General features: G+C 44.2%; 1 protein-coding gene across 1 annotated transcript; it reads right to left on the bottom strand.

Annotated features, from left to right (window-relative positions):
- Nucleotides 1-9,588: 9,588 nt before the first annotated feature.
- LOC142776857 (dual specificity tyrosine-phosphorylation-regulated kinase 2-like) lies at nucleotides 9,589-11,183 on the bottom strand. Its single transcript, XM_075881199.1, has 2 exons — nucleotides 10,852-11,183; nucleotides 9,589-10,819 (listed from the first exon to the last, which is right to left on the bottom strand). The coding sequence occupies exons 1-2, from the start codon at nucleotides 11,124-11,126 to the stop codon at nucleotides 9,601-9,603; spliced, it is 1,494 nt and encodes a 497-aa protein (XP_075737314.1). The 5' UTR covers nucleotides 11,127-11,183; the 3' UTR covers nucleotides 9,589-9,600.
- Nucleotides 11,184-11,788: the final 605 nt, after the last annotated feature.

The following is an 11,788-nucleotide window of genomic DNA, read 5'->3' as shown; positions in this document are numbered from 1 at the left end:
ATATGAAGCTAATAAAATATATATTAATTTGTCGTATGTTTTTCACAGCTTTATGTTTTTTTATTCTTGCGCTGTTTATTACACTGCTAAAGAATAAACCTTCAGCACGTTACAGCTGCCCACACTGCACATCTCATTACGCTGGTTTTGGATTGACGACCAGGTATTTAATCATCAGCCTAAGTTACATGATGAGTATTTTAGCAGACCTTTCTAAGGCTGTGATCCGCCTGCACGCTTGCCTGTGTTGCTCCTTCGACACTAGACAGCAGTTCGGAGTGCCCTTTTCATTAGGACATAGCAAAAATATGTATCAATATTCTGTACTCCAGCATCAAGCGAAGTTCGGTGGATGAGCCGAATATTCTGTCGACCGCGTGAGTGCGTGTGTGTGTGCTTAGATATTAGCAGAACATGCGAAGGTTCGGTAGAAATGTTAGCGTCGGGCTTGAGTATATCTTAGCACACATCCGAAGAGTCACAATGTAGTATGCTTGAACGTGATTTATCATACCTTGGAACTGTGTCTGGTTTTTACCGTTAAAACAAACCTCTGCCTAGTGAATATGATCGTAGTTATCGACTTCGGCGAGATCTATTCTGGTTGTACAAGTATGACCACCGCTGCGGCATTAGTTTCATCGTCGAGGCAAATTAAAACGCTTGCGGCCGATATTCCTGCCCAAAATCTAACAAAGTACCAAAGCCTTGACAAACACCATGACACGTTTTTCCGTATGCAGACATAATTCACTGTAAAAGTGCTCATGAATTATATTGCGACAGTGTAGTATCTTAGTTTCTAAATCATGTCAGCGATAAGCGACGATAAAAAAATAAGAAAAGCTGGGTAAGTGGTGGGCGGGGGGTTTTGCGCGAAGCCTTTCGGGGGGGGGGGGGGTGTTCACACGAAGTAATGTGAAACGTTTTAGATCTGCGTAGGATACTGCTCTTTTTTTAAGGAGATGTCCAAAGCGCAAATAAATACGCTTGAATGCACATATCGAAACGCACACTATGCGGAGTGAGGTGTATCATGGAGAGAGGTGACGCTAGACGAATTAGCAAAGTGCATTAGACATCTCATTTACCGAGAGATTATTCACATCACGGGGATCTATCTATATTTGAACACTTGGAGGCTCTCATCGTAAAAAAGTACGAAAATGTACCTGGAGAAATGTTGACTTGTCTCCAAAAAATATAAACAATGCTTCTTCGCATGACACGAACAATGCAATAGAACCAGCGTTTTGATTTTCCTTGTCTGTATGAATGGAAAAATTTCGTACAACATTTATTATTTTTGTAGATTGTTCCTAGGTCATTTATATTCAAAATTATTCAAAATGTATATTCCAAAATTTTTTGTATTGAATGTTTTGCACATATAGTGTTAATTATTGCAATTTCTACCAGCTTGAATCCAAAAATTACACATCTTTCACATTATCATTTATTTCAGAATACTCTTGTTGCTTTACAACATATATTTTTTGGAAAGAACATTTCATTGTGCGAAATTCGGTATGCTGCAGTGCGTGCTGGAGTGTTTTTCAAACTGGCGAAAGTGACCTTCCCGAGACATATGAGAAATAATCGTTTTCGCGCTTAAACGAAAGAGTTAACATGTTCAGTGACGATTTCTGGCTATCAATTTTCACGGAATAAATAAATAAATGAATTCTCCTGCGGCTTCAATATCGAAATCTCGCTTCAGCGGATATTCAATTTATTTATTTAGTTATTTATTTATTTACCTATTTATTAACACTATCAGTCCATATTGCGAAGTCGAGGGCCTGCACTGCAACCTAATCATCAAATGGGCGAACTTTTCGCCTCCGCTACTTTTTTGAACAAGGCTGCTCCGCAAAAACATTAACGTCTTCGAAATTTCTACCTGGTTGGCGCTGTGTTTTTTTCTTTTTTCTCCCTTCTCTAGCTCGAATGGTAACCGAAAAGAATATATGTGCATGCTAATAAGTAATAATGCGCGGAGTTTTATATGCCAAAAGCACGATGTGATTTTGAGGCAAGTCGTTCTTAAGGGCTTCGAAAATTTTGACCACCTGGCGTTTTTATATCATGCACTGACATCGCACAGTTCACGGGGCTCTAAAGTACATGTTTTGTAAGAAGGATGAACCAAAACACATGTCACTTGGGACATCGTGCGCTATTTCTAATGCTTTTCACATTCTTTTGTCCGTCTAGGACACACAGAGTTTGATTAGACACGTACTTTACGAATTTAACACCTAACGCGTATAAGTGAAATATATTCGTGAGATTCATCAGGAAAATAGCACTATCATCACAGCCATGTGAACAATTTCATAGCGAGCACCGCTTTTCAAGCTGCTCTTAAAGTCCAAAAGATGGCGACACTTTCACATGCGACACCACTTGCTGGATTTTCTTTCGTTCTGTGCACTCCAGGTTGATGCGATGTCCTTCCATTCCATTTGCAAATGGAACAAAATTACTGCTATATGAACAAATACGCGAGTCATTGAATAAGACGAAAATGCCGACAGGAATTCTAAACAGCTTACCATGCACCAGCTGTTTATTTCATTTATTTAAAATGACATGCTACCTTCAAAATTTGTGTCATTAAATGAAGATCATGAAGAGCAACTCATTGTTAGAAAGTTGCAATTACCTATTAGTAACACAGTCTCCACGATTCATTTACAAGATAAAATGAAATAAATTATCTGGGATTAGAGTCAAGTTGGCATCGTTGGGTGTCCAATCGTTATATATATATGCTTCGAAAAATTGAATAATTTGGAGCCCTTGCCCTATTGGTAAAAGGTTGACAAGCGAAGCTTAGTGCGTGCGTGCGTGGTTGATTAACACAGCTATCACTCATACACTTGTCGCCTTCACGATCAATAGAATAGGTTTGAAGAAGTTTCTGAGCAGCTAATGTAATTAACTAAATGACAGCTAACATATATGATCAGCGTTCCCAGTCTGTAACACTTATCTTTGTGTATGATTGTGGTGTTGAGAGTCGTCGGGTCTAGCAATTCGAGCTGATGTTTAGTGGTGAGTGATGCAAACACCTCATTATTTTACGAAGTTTCTTGCTATGCGCCGCTTTCTAGAACTACAAATAATTCGGTCCTTACCTTTTTCTCCAATGTTATTAGGATGACCGTTGATTTAGTTACTAGTATGTACATCTGACTCCCAACTGAGGACCACTGGCTACTTACTACCATATCTATTTAACAGTTTTAATTACTACTCAAAATGCCAACAAAATAGGATACATCCATAAAGGCAGCGTCTGTCTTAGCACTTAGAAACTTTCGCGTTCCATTTTCATGCCCTTCAACCACCCGCGACGTATTCACTCAACGTAACCATCACAGAGAAGTGATTCGCAAAACAGGTGCGTGCAATTCGTCAGTTGACAGGAAACGTCTGATTAGGAGCATACGACCTCTCGATATCGGCTAAATCCACACATTGCAGACACTTTGAAGCCAACAATGTCGAAATTGAGTGAGATAGGGAGAAGTAGGGAGAGAATAATCGGGTGAAAAGGAGGGTCATATAGAGACTTATAAGCTGGCCTAAGCTCGCAAGGACCGAGGTTCGAAGCCGCGCCTTCTTACAACGAAAGCTGTGATGAAATCACAACTCGGGTCTCGCGCAGCGCCGTAGTTTTCCGCCGCTGCCGCCTCCACCACCGGTGTCCGTAACCACATAGAACGAAATTAGAAATAAGAAAACCCAGCACCAATCACACCGTGGAGCTCGAACCCAGGTCCGCTGGGTGACAGCCCAGTATTCTGCCACTGAGCCACGCTGGTTTTTTTTTACCATGGTATTTATTAAAGTACTTGGGCAATCATGACAAAATCAAGCGAACAAAAGTACAATCAAATCGCGAAAGTAAGCGTTCAAGTGTTACTCATAAACACTAAATGCCTAACACAGCGTGAGCTCCTCACATGGAGAGTTCTTCACATCGTGTTATACAAACAAAAAAGGGGTGAGGTCAAACAGTTCTCTAAGACGGAGTACCAGTCCGGTCTAAAGTCTAGCTCGTAGTAAATGTTTTTCAGGTGGATAGCCATTTGAACGAAGTGTGCGCTTGAAGAGGTGGTGGGTTCTGCATTGCGGTCTTGCATTCGTGTCTTCCACAAGCTGTGCATACCCATGAGGAAAAACATATCATATGGTACTTCATCAAGCACTGCTGGCAGAAGATAACATATTGTGTGAGAATTAATGACGAAACGTTTTTTCAGTACTCGCTGAAGGACATCCCAAAACAGTATGGCATCTTTGCAGCTAACAAAGCAATGTTCAATCGTTTCCGGCGCATCACATAGACGGCAGTTAACAGACAGAATGAAAATACCTTTTCTTTCTAACCATGTGTTTACCGCCAATGTTTCAGAGTGCAGTTTATAGAAGAATGTTTTTGAATTCGGTGGAATGTACATTTTGCGCACTCGCTTCAACACATCGTGACCTGAAAGATTGGCGTAGAGTGAACGGTACAATGGAGGTGGGAAGAGTGTACTCAGTAGGTCCTTATACAGCACCTTGCGCGATACTGTGTACAGGTATTCTACAGAGAAGCGAGCTTTGAGGAACTGAGAGAGAGAGAGAGAGATAAAGGTACAAGGAAAGGCAGGGAGGTTAACCAGACGCACATCCGGTTTGCTACCCTGCACTGGGGAAGGGATAAAGGGGAGAAAAGAGGTTGCACAAAACTGAACTGCGAGGTAAACCTCCTGCATGAATCCCCACAAGCATGGGCGTTCGTAAAAGTCGGATGAAACAATTAAATCTGGTAAGCAATCAACAAGTGTAACCTGCAAGAAGGAATGGATTACAGGATGGGAATTGGCTCGAAAAAAGAAGAATCGGGACACTATTTGCCATAGATAAAGGTGTTTTGGTCCTAACCCACCCTCACTAACTGGCTTGAATATATTATCACGACGCATGGGCTCAAAAGTCGAAGACCATATGAAAGTAGCGAAAATTCGATGAAAGCGTTGTATATAGAATCTTGCGCAATGAATAAGTTGCAATACATAGTAAAGTTTTGTTGCTAAGAAAGTATTGCAAGCTTCAGCTCTCCCAAAAATCGAAAGTCGATAGGGCACAAATGTCTGCGCCTGTCGTTCAAGCTTAGGGACGCGTTCCTTCCAGTAATGCGCACTGAATCTATATGCATGCAATGGTATACCGAGGTATGTTGGAGGAGTTCTTGTCCAATTAATCCCTGCAAAGTGGTTCGGTGTGCTACCCCACAAGCCAAACCACAGTCCTAAACTTTTAGAGGCACTTAAACGAGCTCCTGATACTACGCCGAACTTTTCAATAGTATATACCACATTTTCGACACTTGGTTTATCTGTGCAAAAGAATGCGACATCGTCTGCATAAGCCAATACTTTAACCTCACTGCCTAATATTCTAAAGCCACGAATGCAACTCGACTGTGTTATGCTTAAGCACAGTGGTTCTAGATAAAGTGCAAATAAAAGAGGTGACATCGGGCATCCCTGTTTTACAGAAGAGCGAATAGAAACTGGCTTAGAGAGTTGACCATTAACTATCAGACGAGTTGAGCATTCATTAGAGCATAATTTAACGCCTTTAGGAACAACTTTGCCAACATTAGCTTGTAGGAGAAGAGAAAAAAGGATGACAAACACGATCAAAAGCTTTTGCAAAGTCTACCTGTAGCATTGCGATATGTTTTTGAGAACCATGACAGTATTAAAGCACTGTTCGAGCGACATGTATATCGGTTTGTATGGATCGACCTGTAATCCCACATGTCTGATGAGACCCAATGAGGATCAATATAGCAAATTGCAACCTGTTTGCTAATACTTTTGCGAAAATTTTGTAGTCAACGTTTGACAGCGATATTGGTCTGTAGCCCTCGACGAAGCGAAGTTTTTCCTTGTCAGTTGTTTTCGGTATTAACACAGTGTGACTTTTGCAAAAAGATTGTGGGAGTGTATCCATGGCATAACTCATCTGAAAAATATTCAGCAATATATGAGCAAGCGTTTTCTTGAAAGCTTTGTAAAATTCGCCGGAGATGCCATCAGGCCCCGGTGTTTTCAATAAAGGCAAGTTGTCGATTGCTTGCTCAATTTCCTGTATAGTAATGGGCCCATTAATGACTGCACAATCATCGTCCTTCAAGGGGCTCACAAGAGAAACAAAACTAGCCTTGAGGTGAGCGTCAAGATCATCAGAAAAAGAGCTAAATAAGCTGTTATAGTACGTTTCGAACGCCAAAGTAATGTCTCCGTTATCTTTTATGAGCACATCGTTAAAGTACAAGTCTGGAAAAACTTTAGAAATCGCATGGCGTTGCTCATCAAGTAAAGCTTGGCGCGTCGGTTGCTCAGAATTTCAAGTGCGCTGGTTCCGAGATCTAATATGTGCCCCGTGGTAGCGAGCAGCATCATATCTCTGTAGTTGGCACTTAATATTCTCGGTATCTTTGATGTACTTTCCCGGCATTTCGCATTCCATCTCATAAAGATTGCAAAGACTTTTAAAAAGTATCTTTTCATCATTCTTTCTATAGAAAGACTTAAAAGCCCCAATTTCTAAAGCTATAGCACGAACTTCTTGTTTAAAAAGCTCTCAAGCAGCGAAGATATGAAAACCAATCGAAAAAATTGCCCGCAGCTTCCCTCGGGGGAACACTGAGGAGGATGCGGAGCATATAATTGGTTAACGGGGTGTTAAAGTGTGACTTACTTGGGTGGATGGCTAAATTGGTTAACGTGGTTGTAAAATGGGGTGTTAAATTGCGACTTACTTGGGTCGATGGCTAAATTGGTTAACGTGGTTGTAGGAGGGGGTGTTAAATGAGTGAACACGTACACACGTATGCGAAAGGGCGGTGCTGGTCGAAGGGACGTCGATCATTGTGTTTGTGGATTCGTTGGAATTCAATTCACCGCGACCTTGGACGTCGACGCGCCGTACAAACCAACCGACGAGCGGCAACTGAGCGAGCGAGCGCCGACCTTGAGTATATATACAGCGCGACGGTGCATCCACTGTCAGCTGTTGAATGTTCTCGAAGCGCGACGCCACATGCGCGTCCACTGGAGAATCAGGAGAATTGTAGATATCGAACGCGGTGTGTAGAGGAGGAAGGGTGCACAGATGGTGGAGGAGTGAAGCGCGCGCGGTGTGTAGAGGAGGAAGGGATGCACAGATGGTGGAAGAGTGGGCAACGGCGCGACGGCGCATGCGCGCGCGTCAGCTGTCGAATGTTCGAGAAGCGGTGCGGACGGCGCACTACAAGGCGCGAGTATAAGATGCTTCCGCATCTAAAAGATTGCCTCAATGCCGCGCTAGTGCGTGAAACACATTGGCAAACTTGCCTTGGCACGCTTGATGTCGGGAAAGCAATCGCGTTAATACGACTTGTAAAACCTTAAAACAGCAAAACAACAAGCAGTCGTCGTATGATGCGAATAGCGTAATGAGTGTGTCGTCCAAAGCTCCGACTCATACAAAGGTTTGTTCTTGTTCTACTATTAACTGTGGCGCATGCCCACTTCAGGCTTAATTCCTCATCGTCGTCACCCACTGCGTAAACCATTGGCACAAAATCCCTTGCAAGTGTTTAGCGGATACCACGCTTCTCAGAAGAATGACAAAAAATAGCACAGCGAACGCTGGCCTACTACCCAAAATTTTTATTATTAATGCCGTAGTGGGTATCAAGCAAGTGTGCTTGCAGCAGTTACCCATTGAGTGTTTAGAAAAGGCTCTGAAAGGCCGCTCTTACAGCTTTTTCTGTGACATTGCTGCGCCTACCACGCAGACCTGATGTTTTTTTTTTTTTCTAAACTTTCAAACAGTTTGGAAAAGAAAGCCAGATGAGCTACGAGTCAGGGGACCTTGAGAGCTCATAGGCGGTCAGGTGGTATTCTACAGTGCTAATAAAGTGCCACACAACCCTCTACTTAGCTCCTTGAGATACGAATTACGATGCTATTGTCAGAAACGCGTCAAGTTCGTGTGGCATAATTCTAAGACAATCAGTATTACATACCAAGAAAAAAACAGGAATCAGAAATATGCATTTCGAAATAAACAAAGGATTAGGTACATCGTAAGAATATACAGAAGGAGGTCCTGTAGACTCACAAACTGAAATGGGTCCTCCTGTGCATGATAACATGGTGAATAATATATACAAATTGGCAATATGGAGGCTTATAATGGTATAAGGTTATATAGTACAAAAAAGCAAATCAACGAACAGCATTAACAAAATCATTGAAAAAAAAAGAAGAAAAGTAATGTGGCTAAGGTATTAAGAGTAAGAGGAGCAGGGCGCGAAACATATTCAAAAAATAAAATGAAATTGCAGTGCAAAGGGATATGACGGTAGAAAAGGAGAAATGCAGCCGAGTTTTGATGAGAATGCGTATACCATAGGTCATTTTCTTTTTAACGCTTGAGACTTGTAGATGAAATTTAAGGTGGCTATCAAGATCGATCATTAAAATCGTAAAATCGTTAGCTGAAGAGATAGTTTGATTGTTGATGGAAATGTTTCAGTAAGGGTGAATGAATGCTGATGCGAGGAAAAGATGACATATTTGGCCTTATTATGATTCATTTGAAGTTATTTTCACAACACCTACACAATTTCAAAAAATCTTCATTTAGGTTATTTATTAGCGTAAATACGCAGTGACTAGAAATAAATATCATCGGGTTGTCAGCATATAAAATACAGTAAGATCAAAAAGGGCGAGGCGGCAAGTCAATAATATAAAATAAGAAGAGTAGGGGACCTAATATAGACCCCTTTGGTACACGTGTGTTAGCCACTGCTTATTTAGAATAAAAAACAGCTATATCGACGGTTAGTTCTATCCTGTAAATGACTGCGGATAAGGAGCAAAGGTGGACTGGTTATTCTAATAGCTTCAAGTTTTGCGAAAAGAATAGGGAGAATAATAGTGTAAAATGCTTCGGAGTGGTCTATAAATATGACTGCTCCGAGTTCACTTGGATGAATCGCCTTTTTGAGGTAACCGGTAAGTGTTATGTGAAGTATATTTGTTGAAAGCCGGAGAGAAAGCCGAACTGATTGCCGGAAAGAATATAGTTTTATTTAAATTAATAGTGATTTATTTTTTGATTATTTTGAGTATTTTGCTCGAAAATAGAAGAACGCAAATGGGTCTATTATTCTGTAATAGTGTATCATCACCTTTTTCGAAAACAGGGATGACGCGACCACGTTTTATTTCACGAGGAAAAACACCAGATTTAAAAACGAGGTTGATGACAGCTGAAAGAACGTGAGCAATGTGTTCTACAATCATCTATTATGGTTAGCTTTCATAATATCAAGTCCAGGACTCGTGGTGTTAACTGCATTGATTGTCGAAAAAACTTCATCTGTAGTGGTCGGGAAAAGAAAAAAAAAAGAATGAGGAAGCAGAATCAATGGCACCACTAAAGAAGGCATCACATATTTCATTAGAGATATCTGCCAGAATACTACATACTATGTTGTCAAACACAATTCTTGATGTAGTGCTCTGGTTGCTACGGTTAAGGTACGTGTTTATTACCGATTTTTTTAGCGGCACGCGGTCGCCTACGTCGGAGCCAGGCGTGCCGCAGTGCCGCCGCCGGAGTCATGCGGCTCGCGGGGTCCCACTCCAAGCACCGCTTGAGGAAGTCCACGAACATTGGGTCATCGCAACCTTTGAGGGCGCTTGACCAGTCCTTGGAGCCCGGAGGACCACGCAGCTTTCCGCGTCTAGACCGTCCCGCGCCTAGAAGTACGGCGCCGAAGGGTAGCGTAGTTACGCTGCAGTAGCGCGGGTAGCCCTTGGAGCTGATGAAGTTCTTGGCCCCCTTGGCCTGATCGAGTAACTTTTGAGGCGGCGGGCCTAGCAACTCCATGATGCAGGCCAGCTGATCGGCCTCGTCCTCGCCGGGTAGGAGTGGGTACCCCGTGAGTAGTTCGGTTAGGATGCAGCCAAGACTCCACATGTCGATGGGCATGCCATACTTTGCACCCAGTATCACCTCCGGCGCTCGGTAAAAGCGCGACTGGATGTAGGTGTAGACGCGTTGGTGTTCGAAACACGACGACCCGAAGTCTATGACCTTGATGCCCAATCGACCCTTCTGTTTGAGCACCACGTTCTCGGGTTTCAGGTCGCAGTGTATGATGTGACTGCGGTGCAGCGCGTCCAGGCACTGCAGGAGCGAGTGGGTGAACTTGCGCACCAGCTGCAGGGAGAAGCCCTTGAACTTGTTCTTCTTCATCAGCTCGTACAGGTTGATGGACAACAGCTCGAATGTGATGCACGTGTGGTTGCGGAAGGTGAAGTGTTCCAGCGTGTGGATCAGGTTGAACGTGTTGTCGCGGTCCTGGCGACGCAGGAAATCCAGTATGCGAATCTCCTCCTGCGCCTGCCGGTGTAACCGCTTCTCGTTGCGAACCATCTTGAGGGCCACGTGTTGGTGCTGCTTGTGGTCGTACGCTTTGACGACCTGGCCGAAAGAGCCCTTGCCTATCACCTTGAGCATTTCGAAGCGGTACGCGATGTGGTCGTGCGGAACGAGGAGGTACGAACCTTCATCGTCGTCGTAGCCGCAGTTGTTCGGGGTTCCTGGTGCTCCCTGGCGCTTCTTGGCGTTGGCGCCTATGAAGTACATCTGCGGGTAGTTGATGATCTCGTGGTGCTCGTACGGGCTCAGCTTGTGCATGTACATCTGCATCACCTGCTCCGGCGTGGCCACCAATGTTTCCCCGCGCCGCCGCCGCCGCTTCCGACAACGGCGACCGCTTTGCTGTCGGACGAGTCGCCGTTCTGGTCCACGTCGAAGAGCTTGTGAACGCTCGACTGGAACTTGAAGCCCGCGATGATCTGGCTCTTCATGGGTGGCAGCAGCAGACTGCGCCCGTTGGCCCCGCCGTTTCCACAGAGTGCCGAAGAGTTGTTGTTGTTGGCGGCGTTTTTCTCCATGTAGCCGGCCTCCGACGAAGGCGCCGAGCCATTCATGTTGGCGATCAGGGACCGCGTCCGCGACAGGGGCATCGCTATGCACTCCCGGGAACTCATAACTGCCACTTGCGGCCGCCGCGAACCACCGCCGCCTGCTCCACCACCGCGCCACCGAACAAGAGACCCAGGCCAAGCGCGGACATGGACGCTCGGCCGCTTTGGCTGCGCTACGCTGGGCCACCATTATTGCCCCGGCCGCTGCTGCTGTGGCTGGCCCCTGTTGCTAGGATGGATGGATGGATGGATGGATGGATGGATGGATGGATGGATGGATGGATGGATGGATGGATGGATGGATGGATGGATGGATGGATGGATGGATGGATGGATGGATGGATGGATGGATGGATGGATGGATGGATGGATGGATGGATGGATGGATGGATGGATGGATGGATGGATGGATGGATGGATGGATGGATGGATGGATGGATGGATGGATGGATGGATGGATGGATGGATGGATGGATGGATGGATGGATGGATGGATGGATATGGCTGTACCCTTTAGATCGGGCGGTGGCTAGCGCCACCAAGCCGTAATACCTAATGAACCAAAAGCTAGATTTTTTCCCTTAAATAGTCAGGTTGAGGATTTGTACTTTGCAGCGAAGTGTTCAATTTTCACTCGTGCCTTGACTTTAACCACCAATCAGATAACCTCCTTCTAGTTAATTCTACCCGCTAAGAGTCTATTTTTCCCTCTCTGTCCCTAAACT

This window comes from Rhipicephalus microplus, chromosome X (genome assembly GCF_043290135.1).
Source record: "Rhipicephalus microplus isolate Deutch F79 chromosome X, USDA_Rmic, whole genome shotgun sequence".
In the NCBI taxonomy this organism is placed as follows: domain Eukaryota; kingdom Metazoa; phylum Arthropoda; class Arachnida; order Ixodida; family Ixodidae; genus Rhipicephalus; species Rhipicephalus microplus.
The sequence above is the reverse complement of the archived record's forward strand: the minus strand, read 5'-3'. Positions and strand labels throughout refer to the sequence as shown.